This window comes from Oryctolagus cuniculus, chromosome 16, assembly GCF_964237555.1.
Source record: "Oryctolagus cuniculus chromosome 16, mOryCun1.1, whole genome shotgun sequence".
NCBI lineage: Eukaryota > Metazoa > Chordata > Mammalia > Lagomorpha > Leporidae > Oryctolagus > Oryctolagus cuniculus.
The window spans coordinates 13,506,990-13,522,229 of record NC_091447.1 but is presented as its reverse complement, the minus strand read 5'-3'; the positions used below and the strand labels follow the sequence as shown (position 1 = coordinate 13,522,229).

General features: G+C 42.7%; 1 protein-coding gene across 2 annotated transcripts in view; it reads right to left on the bottom strand.

The window, feature by feature from the left end:
- SP4 (Sp4 transcription factor) overlaps positions 1-15,240 on the bottom strand; it is an 88,368-nt gene that overhangs the window by 24,174 nt on the left and 48,954 nt on the right. Inside the window, exons 4-5 of one of the 2 annotated variants that reach the window (XM_008261511.4) lie at positions 5,886-6,114; positions 4,157-4,663 (exon numbers count right to left, since the gene is read on the bottom strand). In XM_008261511.4, coding sequence (XP_008259733.1) covers positions 4,624-4,663; positions 5,886-6,114 — 269 coding nt within the window. In that variant the 3' untranslated portion in view covers positions 4,157-4,623. Of the gene's footprint in view, positions 1-4,156; positions 4,664-5,885; positions 6,115-15,240 lie in introns of those variants that run through there. The other variant, XM_008261509.4, reaches the window with a different exon arrangement.

The following is a 15,240-nucleotide window of genomic DNA, read 5'->3' as shown; positions in this document are numbered from 1 at the left end:
AGTGAACAGTGTAGGTGTGGGCTTCAATCTCAACAGGTCAGCGAGAGGAGTGCCAGGGCCCTGCTTTCCAGTGAAACTGCTAACAATGACAGAAACAAAAATCACCACTTAGAGTCTCTAGAAATGGTCATAAGAGCAAACAGTAGCAAATTAAAAAAAAAAAAAAAATTGTTCAAGAAAACGTAACAGAGCATGCAAGCAATGTGAGAGTCTGATATTTGAACCGAAACTCATTCTTTCCCTTCCCATCTCCATGACACAGGTATACTATAGACTGCTACAGCCAAGAAAAGGTATCCTATCTTCTTCCTACAGTCAAAGGACAATTTTCCAGAAGGGGCAGGAAGCCAGCATTTCTCATGCTACCCAGCTACCCGCTGCTGAGATGATGTTCTAGGTGAGTCCTTTTGAATGGTACCTTTCCTTCTTTCACCTAGCCCCCACCCCAGGACATCAGGTTGTACCTTGGATATAACGTGATGAAAATGCTGTGGTCCACAAGACCTCTGACCTGGCTCATCCACAGTTCATAAACTGGAATTTCTATGCCAGGAGCGACAAGCCAAGAAAATCTGGTGCTGCCCCCAACACCAAGCACTCAGCTTCCAAAGCAGAGAGAAAGGTATCATTGTCTCAACACCACACTTGACCCAAGACTCAGAATCCTGGCCAGAGAAAGAAGTGCACCGTAAAACAGGGTTCTAAGTCTCTTCCCAAAGAACAGACTTAATTTGCAACAAAGTATAGAGAAGTTCAAGCCTAAAGGTGCTCTCAAAAAAAGGGGGAAATTGCTATAATTTCCACTAGGAGGAGATAATGGATCCACTGGAGACAGAGGCTAAACTGGAGGCCAGCTGCTTTGCCCAGGTGAGAAAAGAGGAGTCCTGCTATGGTCAGGATAAGTCCCAAACACAATGATTCTTAGAAAATGCCAGTGGGAAGAACAAACCTTTAGCTAGAGAGACTGGGGGAGGGGGGCACTCAAATTAATAGAATCTGAAATGGAAAAGGGAATATAAAAAAACAGAAAAGTTTTAAAGGAACACTATGAATAATTCTATGATAATCACTTAGGTAACATCTAGATGAAATGGACAAATTTCTAGAAAGACACAAAATATCAAAATGGACTCAAAAACAGTCAAGCATAATAAATAACAGACTGAATTAATAATCAAAACTGCTCACAGGAAAAGCCCAGAACCAGATGGCTTCACTGAAACATTTAATAACATGAAACATCTTAATAACACCAGTTCTTCACAAATTCCAACTGAAGGGAATACTTCCCAATTACTCTGTGGAGCCAGTATAACTGTTACCAAAACCAGATAAAGACAAGCAAAACTACAAGAAAAGCAAACTAAAGACCAGTGTCTTTTGTGAGTATGGATGTAAAAATCCTCAACAAAATACTAGTAAACTAAACCTAGCAACACATACAAAAAAATTATAGAGGTACTTCAAGAACTGTGCAGAAAAACAGAATCAAAACATAAGTCTGTTTTGTTGAAGAAGAATTCTGAAATCCATGCATAGCTTTTCTATGAACATTTTCCAAAAACTTTTTGGAGGCCCCTTATATATCATAACCAAGTTGGCTTTATGCCAGGAACACATAAGTGCTTTAATATCTGATAATCAATTAATGTAGCAAACTATACTAGCAGAACAAAAAGCAAAAACCTGCATTGTGGTGCAGTGAATAAAGCATCCACCTCCAATGCTGGTATCTCACATGGGCACCAGTTCGTGTCCCAGCTGATCCACTTCTGATCCAGCTCCTTGCAAACAGCCAGAGAAAAGTCGCAGAAGTTGGCCCAAGTGTTTGGGCCCCTACCACCCACACGGGAGACCCGCATGAGACTCCTGGCTCCTGGCTTTGGCCTGATCCAGTGCTGGCCGTTGTGGCCATCTGGAGAATCAACCTGTGGATGATCACTGCCTATTTCTCCTTCTCTCTTTGTAACGCTTGCAAAATGAATAAATAAATAAATAAATATTAACAAAAAAGGCCATGAAATCATCACAACAAATGCAGAAAAGCACGAGAGAACCCAATATCGTTTTATGATAAAAGTGTTCAACAATATAAGAATAGAAGGGTGCTTTCTGAAATTAAGGGCCCCAGAACTAACATTACCCTTAAAACACCAGATGCTTTCCCCCCAAAATTAGAATAAGTATGTGTACTTCTGACACTTCTACTCAATGTTGTTCTAGAGAGAGTAATTAAGCAAGAAAAACAGACTTACTCCAGAATGGAAAGAAATAAAACTATTCATAGATGCCATGATCTTACAAAACATACAGTACATAAAATCAACATATAAAAATCAACATATTTCTATAAACTTAATATGAACAACCATGTTCCATTTACAGAAGCATCAAAGAACAGAGGGATAAATTTAAGAAGGACAGTATCTTACATTCTGAAAATTATAAGACACTGATGAACAAAATAAATAAATAAATTTGAGAAGATCTAAATAAACAGAATCAAAACTTAATATTCTTAAGTATGTAACACTCTGCATACTAATCCTACAGATTAAATGTAGTTTCTATCAGAGTCCCATCTGACTTCTTATAGGAACTGATGATCTGATTCCAAAATTCACATGGAAATGTAGCCAAAACAATTTTTGACAAATAACAAGTTCTGCTTTTGAAAATTATTACAAAGGCAAATTAAGTAATCAAGACAGTGTGGTACTCAAATACAGGTAGATGGAACAAGACTGAGAGTTCAGAAATAAACCCATGTGTCATGGTTAACTATTTTTTACAAAGATGCCAAGACCATTTAATGGGGAGAAGGACAGTCTTTTCAACAAACGGTGTTGGACAGACCCTTACCTCACACCATATGCTATGGTTTGGATGTTGTTTGTGTCCCAAAGGTTCATGTGCTGAAAGCTTGGTCCCCAGCATGGCGATGTTGAGAGTGTTGGAACCTTTAAGAGGTGGAGCCTAGTGCGAGTTAATCAGGTCACTGGCACTGTCCTCAGAAGGGATTAATGTTGGTTTTGTAGAGTGAGTTAATTCTTGCAAGAGTGGGTTATTATAAAGCAAGGTCTCCCCATGCACTTGGCTGTTCAGAGGCAGGCCAGACAGAACAAGCCAGTCTTGGACTCTGAGCCTCCAAAACGAGGAACTAAATAACCTCTCTTCTATAAAATTACCCAGCTTCAGGTACTTTGTTATAGCACCAGAAAATGAACTCATACAATATAAACAAAAATTAATCCCAAATTGATGAAAGATCTAAATATAAGAACAAAAACTACAAAACTCTCAAAAGAAAACTAGGAATCTTCACGATCTGAGTTTTGGCAGTGGATTCTTAGATATGACACCAAAAGCAGTAGCAAGCAAAGGGGAAAAAATTAGAAAAAACAGGACTTCAATAAATTCAAAAGACACTATCAAAACAGTATATAAACACAACCCACCCAATGGGAGACAATATTTGTTAAATCATGTATCTAACTAAGGGACTTATATCTAGAATATATAAAGTACTATTACAATTCAGTAATAAAAAGACAAACAATACAACTAAACATGGACACAGGATCTAAATAGATATTTCTCCAAAGATGCAAAAATGGCCAACAAGCATGTGAAAATATGTTTACCACCAATAAGCATCAGGAAAATGCAAATCAAAACCACATGCAGATACCAGTTTAGACCTATTGTGACAGCTATAATGAAAAACAGATAATGGCAAGTGTTGGCAACAATATGGAGAAACTGGAACCCTCATATACGCTCGTAGGAATGTAACATGGTGTGACCAATTGGGAAAACAGTCTGGCAGCTCCTTAAATGGTTAAACATTGAGTTACCATAAGATTCAGAGATTCTGTTCCTAGGTATACACCCAAGAGAAATGAAAATGTGTGTCTACATAGACACTTCTAGACACATTTATAGCAGTAACACTCATAATCGCCAATGGGTGGAAATAATGTAAAAGCTCATCAGATGATGGGAAACACAAAGTACCATGTGTCCATGCAGGGGCATACTTCTCACCCAAAAAAAGGAATGAAGTAATGACCATGCTATCATGTGGGTGATCCTCAAATATATTATGCTAAATGAAAGAAACCAGTCACAAAAGACCGCGTATGATACAGTTCCATTTATAGGAAATGTGCAGAATAAATACCTGAAAGCTGAAATTAATTTAGTGGTGGCTGAAGACTGGGAGAGGTAGCGAGTTGACAGTTAAAGAATACATGGTTTCTTTTGAGGATGATATAATTGACAGTGGTGGCAGCTACATAACTCGGTGAATGTATACATTTTAAAAACAACTGAATTGTAAACTGTAAATGGATAAATAGTATGTTGAGTTTTTTTTAAATAAATGTTTCTTTTTTGGATATTTGTGGAATGAGTGAGTAAGCTGACAAATGAGAGACTCCTATCTACTGTTCATGCCTCCCATGCCCACAACAGACTCTGGCTGGACCAGGAGCTGAGAACTCAATGCAGATCTATTGCTGGGGTGGCAGAGACCCAAGTACTTGAGGCATCATTGTAGTCCCACAAGACCAGCAGGAGTCAGAAGCTGTGGTCAGGGGTCTGGTGATGTGGTGCAGGATGTCAGTTCGAGTCCAGGATGTTCCACTTCTGATCCAGCTCCCTGTGAAAGAGCCAGGGGAAGCAACAGATGGCCCAAGTATTTGTGCCCCTGCCTCCCATGCGGGAGACCAGGATGAAGTTCCTGGCTCTGGTCTGGCCCAACCCCAGCTATTGTGGCCATCTGAGCAGTGAATCAGTTGATGGAAGGTCTTTCTCTCTGTCTCTCCCTCCCTCTCTGTATCTCTGCCTCTCAAATAAATAAATAAATCTTAAAAACAACAACAACTGTAGTCAGGAGTGAAGTCAGGTATTGAATACAGGTACTCTAATAAGGGGTTGCAGGCACCCTCACCAGCATGTTAATTGTTAGGCCACATGTCCGCCTCTGATGTGTGAATTTTTTATCAATGAAAGTGTTTTGGATTGGGGCTGGAACTGTGGTGTAGCGGATAAAGCCACTGCCTGCAGTGCTGGCATCCCGTATGGGTGCTGGTTCAGGTCCCAGCTGCTCCACTTCCAATCCAGCTCTCTGCTATGGCCTGGGAAAGCAGTACAAGATGGCCCAAGTCTTTGGGCCCCTGCACCTGTGTGGGAGACTCGGAAGAAGCTCCTGGCTCCTGGCTTCAGATCAGCACAGCTCTGGCCGTTGTGGCCAACTGGGTGTGAACCAGTGGATGGAAGACCTCTCTGCCTTCCCTTCTGTGTAACTCTGATTTTCATAAATAAGTCTTTTTTTTTTTTTGACAGGCAGACTTAGACAGTGAGAGAGAGAGAGACAGAGAGAAAGGTCTTCCTTTTTCCATTGGTTCACCCCCCAAATGGCCACCATGGCCGATGCGCTGCAGCCGGTGCGCTGTGCCAATCCGAAGGCAGGAGCCAGGTGCTACCTCCTGGTCTCTCATGTGGGTGCAGGGCCCAAGCACTTGGGCCATCCTCCACCGCCCTCCTGGACCACAGCAGAGAGCAACCAGTGACTAGAAACCGGGGTGCCGGTGCCGCACGTGGAGGATTAGCCAAGTGAGCCCCGGCACCGGCCCATAAATAAGTCTTCTTAAAAAAGTGTTTTGGAAATTTATATAATAAATGAAAAAACCCCATTTTAAAAAACAGCATAAGGTACAAAGTAGAGGACCATTCCAATGCCATTCCTGGAAGAGCTCAAGTTAATTCCCTCATAACAGCACATCTCAATTTCCAGGCTACAAAGGCAGTGAGTGAGGTTCCAGTGATCTAAGTACCCAGTATGCCTCCCAGAGACAGAGAGTTGAAAACAGAGCATTTACCTGCCTTCTCCTTCCCTGCAGTTAGGACAGGAACACGCAACTCTTCGAAGCCTCTTGCCAGGTTGCACCTCCTGGTCGGAAGTTTGCTGGCCTTGCTGCAAATGCACTTGTGTGAGTTGGTCAGGACTAACAGCACCTATCGTTGCATTAGCAATTCCTCCAACGGCTACAGTTACAGGAGCTATAGTAGCCTGCTGGACTTTTACTCCATCTTGTCCTTGCTGCTGACCTGAAAGGGAAAAAAACAGAAGAGAGTACTCTCATATTTTCTATTCCTAAAGAAATGATATATAAGAAGCATTCCCTGTGGACACTGTAAAGCTAGCATATTGTTTTCTAATAACTTGTATAAAGTACAAAAGCAAAGGGGTTAAGGACTTACACTATGCCAATCCTCCTAAATAACATTCTTAATCAGTGGCTCAGATCCCCTCCTTCTGCAGTTGAGATTACACATCAATCATTTAACTTTCTTTGTGGCTTAATTTCTCTCTCTGTAAAATGCCACCCACCCACCTTCCTGAAATACTGTGAGCGTTAACTACATGTCTGAAAAGGCAGTTTGAGATCTTCAGGTTAAGATGCTATATAAACACAAAGCATTATTACCATTTCCACAGGAAGTAAATGTCTCACACCAAGAAAACACAGGAATGAAAACTAACTGAACAAAGTATTAAGTTTTATAGACAATTCTCATTTCTAAGTAGTTTAAGCAAACACTTCTGCTGATCAGTCATTTTTTTCAGTATACACAGACTTAAGTGATCTTTCATATGTCAAACACAATTATGGCTTATTCTCAATATACTAACAAGACATTATTATATATAATAATATATAATATAAAGGATATTATTCCTTTATCCACTCAGGTTATATGCTTAGATTTCATCTCTACTTATGAAAAATTTGGCTTCTTTAATTATGGATAAATAAAATTAATCACACATATTATGACCAAAAAAGTCTATTTGTACAGTTTAATTTCATCCTGATTTACAGCTGAGTACACTTTATAATTTACCCTTTCTTCTTCTTAAAAATTTTTTTTTATTAAAGTTGTATTTGAAAGGCAGAACATCAAAGAGAGAAAGAGAGAGAGAGGGAGAGAGAGAGAGAGAGAGAGAATATCTTCCATCCGCCGGTTTACTCCTCAAATGACTACAACAGCCAGGTTTGTGCCAGGCCAAAGCCAGGAGCCAGGAGCTTCATCTGAGTCTCCCACATAAGTGGTAGGGGCCCAAGTACTGGGACCATCTTCTGCTGCTTTCCCAGGTGCATTAGCAGGGAGCTGGATCAGAAGCAGAACAGCTTGGACTTGAACTGGCACTCTGATAAGGGATGCTGGTGTTGCAAGGGCAGCTTCACTGATGGAGCCACAACTGTGGCCTCCCACCCTTTCTTTCACACAGTTCTCCAGTCTACCCACTAGGTGTGTGGGTAGTATGTGAATGAACTGAAAAGAAAGCACCAATCTTTGAAGGTATGCTTCTACTTCAGAGACTGATGTAAGGATTCAATAAGTCAATTCTCACAAATCCCTTTTCACAGAACCGGACCCAGAGTTGGTTAACGCATGTTAACGACTTTTAGTCTCTAATGAATTGAGCGGCAATATAAGATTAAAATACGCTAGCAGAGACAAACTTGTAGGTTCTGGGTGCAAACTGTAAATGGGTTTACTTGAAAGCTGTACTAGTTAGTACTTAAAATGCATGGTACAACCTAGAGAAGAAGGTCAAAATTATCAACTGCAGGAAAAAAGCACACATTTTCTAAACAATGAGCCCATACTTTTCAACCTCTGACCTACCCAAAGCCAAACTCACTTTCCTCTGTGTATCCACAGTGCTCTGAACCCTTTGGTAGTAGCCACAACTAGAACACATTGGGGCTGTCCCTTGGCATCTGTGGGAGACTGGTTCTAGAATGCCCACAGACACCAAAATCCTTTCCACAGAGTGGTATAGTATATGCATGTAACCTATACACACCATTTCACATTCTTCCAAATGCTATGGAAGCACCTGTTATAAGGCATTGCTTAAGGAGGAATGACAAGGGGGGGAAAGTCTGCACATGCTCAGTACAGACATCACTTTTTTCCCCAAATAATTTCAATCTGTGGCTGTTTGAATCCTTGGATGTGCAGCCTGCAGATACAAAGGGCCAATTGTAAAAATATTTTGTCACTGTTTCAGTCTAGAGTGTGTCTCACTTCCTCTGCTGAAGTTTACATTTTTATTCACCTATAGGAACATGGTGTAATAAGTAAATCAGAGCCAGTGAAGCCAGAAGTTGTGACCTCTACATACTGACTGCCCTCAAGTTCTTGTCCCCTGTCTGCTTTAAAGAGTTGTTTATGAAGATCCAGTTTACTTTCCCTGGGTGAAGGCTTTATAAATTGTGAAGCAGTATATAAATGTAAAATATAATTATGCCACAGTGTATCAAGTGAGTACACACAAGTTTAGCATAAGCTGTAAAACCAGATCCTGTAAGCTTGACTTAGCTGAGGCAAACCATTCCAACTACCATGTCTCTGAAAGTACTGTGATAAACATATTCCCAGTGTACTGAAAAAATAAATTAACAGCAACAACAAAAAAGCATTCCTGGAAAGGGGAGTCTGTCTGAAGAACCCTACACAAAATCTCTACAGCATGGTCCGACGGAGGTGCAGGTATGCCAAGTTGGTATTTTTCCATCCCCTAATGCCATGAGCTATTTCTGGCCACAGTTTTTCCAGCTATTGTTCATGTAACAGTCTGTCATTCCTCTCAGGCTGTAATCATATTTAAGATGACCTACCTTATGCTAATGAACTGGAGATCTCTGATGCCCCAAATCCCTTGACCATTTCCTTGAAAGGGTCCTCAAGCCCCCAATAATGAGCATTTATTTATCCAATGCCTAAACAACCTAGCAAGTAATTTCAGTGAATACTAGGCAAATCATATTTGAATTAATATATTTAAGCCTGGGACTGGCATTGTGGCACAGCGGGTTAAGCCACTGCCTGCAACACCAGCATTCCACAGGAGCGCCTATTCGCATCCTGACTGCTCTACTTCCCATCCAGCTCCCTGCTAATGTGTCTGGGAAAGCAGTGGAGGATGGTCCAAGTGCTGCCACCCATGTGGGAGATCCAGATAAAGTTCCTGACTTGGGCCTGGTCAAGCCCTGGCTGTTGCGGCCATTTGGGGAATGAACCAGAGGATAAAAGATTTCTGTGTGTGAGTGTGTTTGTCTTTCAAATAAATAAATCTTTATATATATACACAATATACACACAGACACATATGTATATATATAAGTATATATTTAAGCCTGGTAACGCTGACTTCTTCACCAAGATGTCTCACAGACAGTTCAAGTTCAACATACTGCTAGTTCTCTTTCATTTCCACTACTACCAGTAAGTCACCAAACTTTGTACCAAAACCTCCAAGGCCCTGTTATGTTTAATTCCATCAACTTCTCACACCTCATCTTCTCTTACTCTCTCCTTTGCACACTCGGCTCCTGATACACTGGCCTTTCCTCTGGTCCTCCAAGTTCATTTCCTCCTTTGGGAGCTTTCATGTGCTGTCAAGGCCCAGATCTTTGCACAGCTGACTCCTTAGCAGTATTCTGGTCTCAGTTCCAATCTTTCCTCTTTAGAAATGCCATTCTTGACCACACCATCCAGAAGTGGCTCCTCTTACACCACCTCTGTATCACCACCTAGGGTCATCTTACTTGTCTCAAATTACCTGGTTCTTTATCTACTTATTCTGTCTTTACCTCATTTCTTAATGTTAAATGTTATGAAAGCTGGGATGTTTGCTATGTTCATTGCTGTCTCTCTAGTGTTTGGAACAATACCCAACACACAGTAGCCACTCAATTATACTGTGTTAATAAAGGAAGTTTAAAAATAGAAAATTAATCCACCCTTCAATCTTACTTCTACTAATGTTCCTGCTTTGACAAATACTATTCCTACTCCCTTATTACCCACACTCAAAATCTTAAAATGTCATCTCTTAGGCTACTCTGTGCCCATTACATCCCACAGATGTAAAGTTATAAAGGGGCATGTATGTACTAGCTCTTGCATTTATCTTTTCTGTTGCCAACACCACCACCCTGACCCAGGCTCCTACTACACACCTCGACCAGCCTAAATTGACCCTTCTTCCCATCTTCAATCTGTGGCCAGAAACACAAGAAAGCAGTGTTATGACCATACCACTTCCACACTCAGTAACTCTCAACCATTCCCTAGTGACCAAGAGTCTAGTATTCAGAAACTCTACCACAAGAACGTAGCTCCTGGTTCACAGACTTCCTGTTTTTAAATAATCTATGTATTTGGGTGAAAGGAAGAGAAACGCAGAGGGAGAGACAAACAGACACACTTTGACCTAGCTCCTATCCACTGGTTCACTTCCTAAATTCCCTCAGTGGCTAGAACTAGGCTAGGCTGAAGCCACAGGCAGGGAACTCAATCCAGGTCTCCATGCGCATGTCAGGAACCCAAGCACTTGAACACTCCCTGCTGCCTCCCAGGGTATGTGTTCGAAGGAAGCTGGAATTAGGAACAGAGCCAGCACTCAAACCCCGTCACTCTGCCAGGATCTGGGCATCTCATCCGCCAGGCCAAACATCTGCCCCCACTGACCTCCTCTTAACAGCCAAACCCAACATGTATTTTCTCCATGAATGTTGTAAGACTGTTCTGCTGCACTAGACACCACTGATCACTCCCTCCTCCTCAAAACGACTCTCATTTCCTACATTCTGTGAAACCCCTTCACTAGGAAAACTCATCCACGCTGTTTTCCTTTACTCTCATGCCCTTCCTCACCTCAAACTATTGCAATTAGGCAGCCATCCTATCGTGCTGCTAGATGTCATGACAGAAGGTAAACAATGACTCTTGGCTGATAAACACAGATACCTTCCTCGATCTTACTCCAACTCCGGAGCCCCTGAGCTGCCACGCCCACTCTCTTCTAGAAATGGGCTCCTCTTGTGCTCCACTGACAATGCTCTTCATGCTGCCCCTGCTTCTCAGGCCCTTCCACTTCCTAAAACTCTTGCCACTCTTCTCTCCCTCTCCCCTCACACCTCCCACATGTGTACCCCCTGCTCACCTCCCAGGAAAGATTTTCATCCAGATTTCACATATGCAATCTAAGAATCAGCAGGTTGATGACCTTTCTTAACCTGATTTTCCCTCACTGTCCAAATGGGAGACTTGGAAGTCATTCACCTCCACCTCCTTCATCTGCCAGCACAGTAGCTACCATCTTATACCTACTACACACTCCAGCACTTTACTGGAATTTTTAAATATATTGTTTCATTTACTTTCCACATTCCTATGGGATGAATACCACTGTCCCAATTTCAAGAAGGGGAAACTGAGATCCATGGGGTATATCAAACACCCAAGGCCATAAAAAAAGACAAGTGACAGAGCTGGAGCTGAGATTTGAATGCCAATGTATTTAATTCCAATGGCTATTCTCTTCCCACTATGCTTAAGTTAATTAGCGGTTCCCAGTGAATCTAACTCTTACAAATATCTCAGGACTGTCCGTTTTCATCATCCCTACTGCTTGTACGTTACATCAGCTTTTCCCCTTCTGATATCCACACTGCAGACTCAGTTCCCCAAGGAAGTCAATGGGGACTCTGTATGTGCATAATGAGGTCAACATTCCTGAGCACTCGATAGGAAGCTCCCTGAGATCTACCTCCACAGCTCCGTGTGGCACTTCTGTCCTCCTGCTGCCACCACCTACAATGCAATCCCATTCCCTCGAAGGTACTATGCTTGTCTCTGGGCCTTTGAATAACACAGCGGAAATCCAACACATCCTCTTACTCTAAATCCCCATCCTGCTTAGTCTGGCAAGAGCCCATAGTTCACGTGCCTGTCCTTTGTGATGTCTTTCTAGTAAGTTCCTCTGTGAGTCTGGGTTGTATAGTTGTTTCCAATGTCCCCATAGTAGCATGTGCATAATTTTACTGTAACAATGAACAAACCATATGGTAAATATATATTACCTAAATATCATCAGCTTACTTTGTCTTTCCAACTAGACTGTGTATTTTTCCGTCTTAATGAGTTAAGTGTGCTTTCCTGAATTTTCTGTTCCTGAAAATGTACTATCTGGGAATGTTAGACTTCTGAACCAGTGACTAGCCCAGGTGCTAGTGAATGCTATCACTGTGTTGAATTAATATTGCATTAACTAGAGAATAAAATTCGCATTGATAATACCACTACCAGTCACAAGTGAATCAGAAAAATCAGGAGTGTAATAAAAAAAAAACAAGCATGGGAAAAGACATTATATAGGAAAAATAGCTGGTTTGCTGGCTTGGCTGTGTATTCAAGTTGTCCAGTCAAAAATGGCAATAAAGATGTCCAAATAAGGCTGGCGCGGCGGCTCAACAGGCTAATCCTCCATCTGTGGCACCGGCACACTGGGTTCTACTCCCGGTCGGGGCGCTGGATGCTGTCCCGGTCGCTCCTCTTCCAGGCAAGCTCTCTGCTGTGGCCTGGGAGTACAGTGGAGGATGGCCCAAGTGCTTAGGCCCTGCACCCGCATGGGAGACAAGGAGAAGCACCTGGCTCCTGGCTTCGGATCAGCGTGGTGAGCCAGCAGCAGCATGCCAGCTGTGGCAGCCATTGGGGGGTGAACCAATGGAAAGGGAGGACCTTTCTCTCTGTCTCTCTCACTGTCCACTCTGCCCGTCAAAAAAAAAAAAAAAAAGAAAAGAAAAGAAAAGTGCCCCAAATATACAAGTGTGAGAAACTGTGCCGATGATAGAGCTGGCAGTGATGTGAAAGGATAAGTCATTACAGAAACAAACTACGTATTCACAGATATAAAACATTGTCATCACTGGAATGTGTGAAAACAAAGGGATTTATTTTCTCTTTGATGATACTGGCTTCTAGCCCCTCTCCTGTTACTGAAATTGTTTTTTAAAATAATTTCTATATAACCCAAAGTTGCTTGGCATTATTACCAAGCTCTGGTAATGAGGATGGCCCTTCTCTGCTTGGAGCATTCTAAGGCTGCCTGGAGCAGCCATGTCACCTTTCTTAGTCCTCATTTGTTTCTGGTTCTGCCCCACTTTGTTTGACTACAGAAACTGAGCCCAGGGTAATGGGGCAGGTGCTTGGTTAAGTGGTAAGGTATCAGACTGCTAGACATTCAACATTAGAATGGGTACTTGTGGGGAAATTCCTTGTGTCTCACAAACTTTCCACTAGCATCAGTTGAGTGGTCTTTTGTCCTAGTATAGTGAGAGCTGAGGCATTTTTTTAAGCTTAGAGGAAGAAGGAAAAGTAAGTTTATTTAGAAAGGAAAATAGCGTATTCCATAGACGAGTCTAGTGGATTCTGAGAGAAGGGGCACATGGCTAAGTCAACAAAGCACGACTACAACTTGAATTTTAGAGTACTTAACTCCATGTAAGATCTCAAGGACTGGTGAAGTCAGACTTCAAATATTCCTGTTTTCACTGAACAGATACCATCTCATTCTGTCATGAGTTATCTCCAACTAAAGCTGTTCAAGGTAGAGGACATCTGTGTGGCTTTGTGCCATTTGTCCATCAGATATTAAAGTTCCTGGCACCTGGGACTTACTCCATGAATGATTGTTTCTTAAATAAAGTGAATGATGATCTAAAACCTAAACAGTTTTTAAAGAAACAAGGGGAACAGTGTATCACAGGACTACTTGGTGACAGCTGGTTAGCAATACACATATGGCTACAAGATGGGTAGCAAGGTAAGAAACCGAGAGAGGACACTGACCAGTTTCTTCCTGCTTCACTGACAGGGAACTGAGGTAACCTAGAGCAGATCCCAGAGTGTAAACTGCAACCTGCTACTGAAACCACGGTGCTGCTTCTTGCTTGGGTATCAGATCTGTCCTCTAACACTCGCTACCCCACACTCAGCAACACCTTTTTTGAGAAGAATACTCTTAAAAAGTACAAGTAAACATGCCAATAAGAGGATGGGCTATGACTTCTCCCTCTGTACCCAGATGAAGGAAGGTAAACAGCCTGGTGTCAGATGAAAGATGTCAAGTTTCTTTTTCCTCTGATTTTAAGAGCTGTGCACGCTGACCACAGGTGCCCATGGAGGGAATAAAAGCAGCCTCCCAGTAATTCCTCTCAGATTATCACTATTATCATTTTGATATACTTGTTTCTTATCTTTGATCAGTGCCTTTCTGTTAAAAAATTTTTAAATTTATGTATTTGAAAGGCAGAGTTACAGAGAGGCAGAGAGAAGTTTTCCACCTCCATCTAGCTGCAACAGCTGGAGCTGGGCTGATCTGAAGCCAGGAACCTGGAGCTTTTTCCAGGTCTCCCACGTGGGTGCGGGGGCCCAAGGACTTGGGCCATCTTCTGCTGCTTTCCCAGGCACAGCGCAGGGAGCTGGATTGGAAGTGGAGCATCTAGGACTTGAACCGGCACCCATATGGGATGCCGGCACTGCAGGCTGTGGCTTTACCTGTTAAGCCACAGCACCAGTCCCTCAATGCCTTTTGATACCCATGTAATTCTACCTCACAACTTCATATTCTAATCTTTTATTTATTTATTTAATAATAATATAAGCACTTGCGGGGTGGGGTGTGACGCCAGTAGTCAGTAACTGACACTGTGACCTGTGGACGTGGTGTGCACAGAGCAGGTCAGCAGGGCTCGTAGGCCCAGCCAGTGTGTGCCCAGAGCCAGGAAGCCTGAAGGCAGACCTCATGCACAAGGTGCTGTTAACAGACTGCAGCATGGACGCCTACTCCAGGATGGCAGTCTACCATGCTTCCGACGTGGCTGGGGGCTCTGTGGAACAGAACACAGGCCAGGCCCTTTCACCTGCAGAGATGAACGTGGCAACGGCAATGGACACCATAGAGGAAGGAAGCTTCACCTGGTCCTTCTCCTTGGCTTCTGATGCAGAATTTGACAGGGTGCTTGGGTATTTATAGGAGAGTTCATGGATGATGAGCATCAGTTATTACAAAGAAAGTTCTTGGGAGCTGGCGCTGTGGAACAGCGGGTTAACGCCCTGGCCTGAAGCGCCGGCGTCCCAATGGGCACCGATTCGAGACCAGGCTGCTCTACTTCCTATCCAGCTCTCTGCTATGACCTGGGAAAGCAGCAGAAGATGGCCCAAGTCCTTGGGCCCCTGCACCAATGTGGGAGACCCGGAAGAAGCTCCTGGCTCCTGGCTTCAGATTGGCACAGCTCCAGCTCTTGTGGCCAATTGGGGAGTGAACCAGCAGATGGAAGACCTCTCTTTCTATCTGCCTCTCCTCTCTCTTTC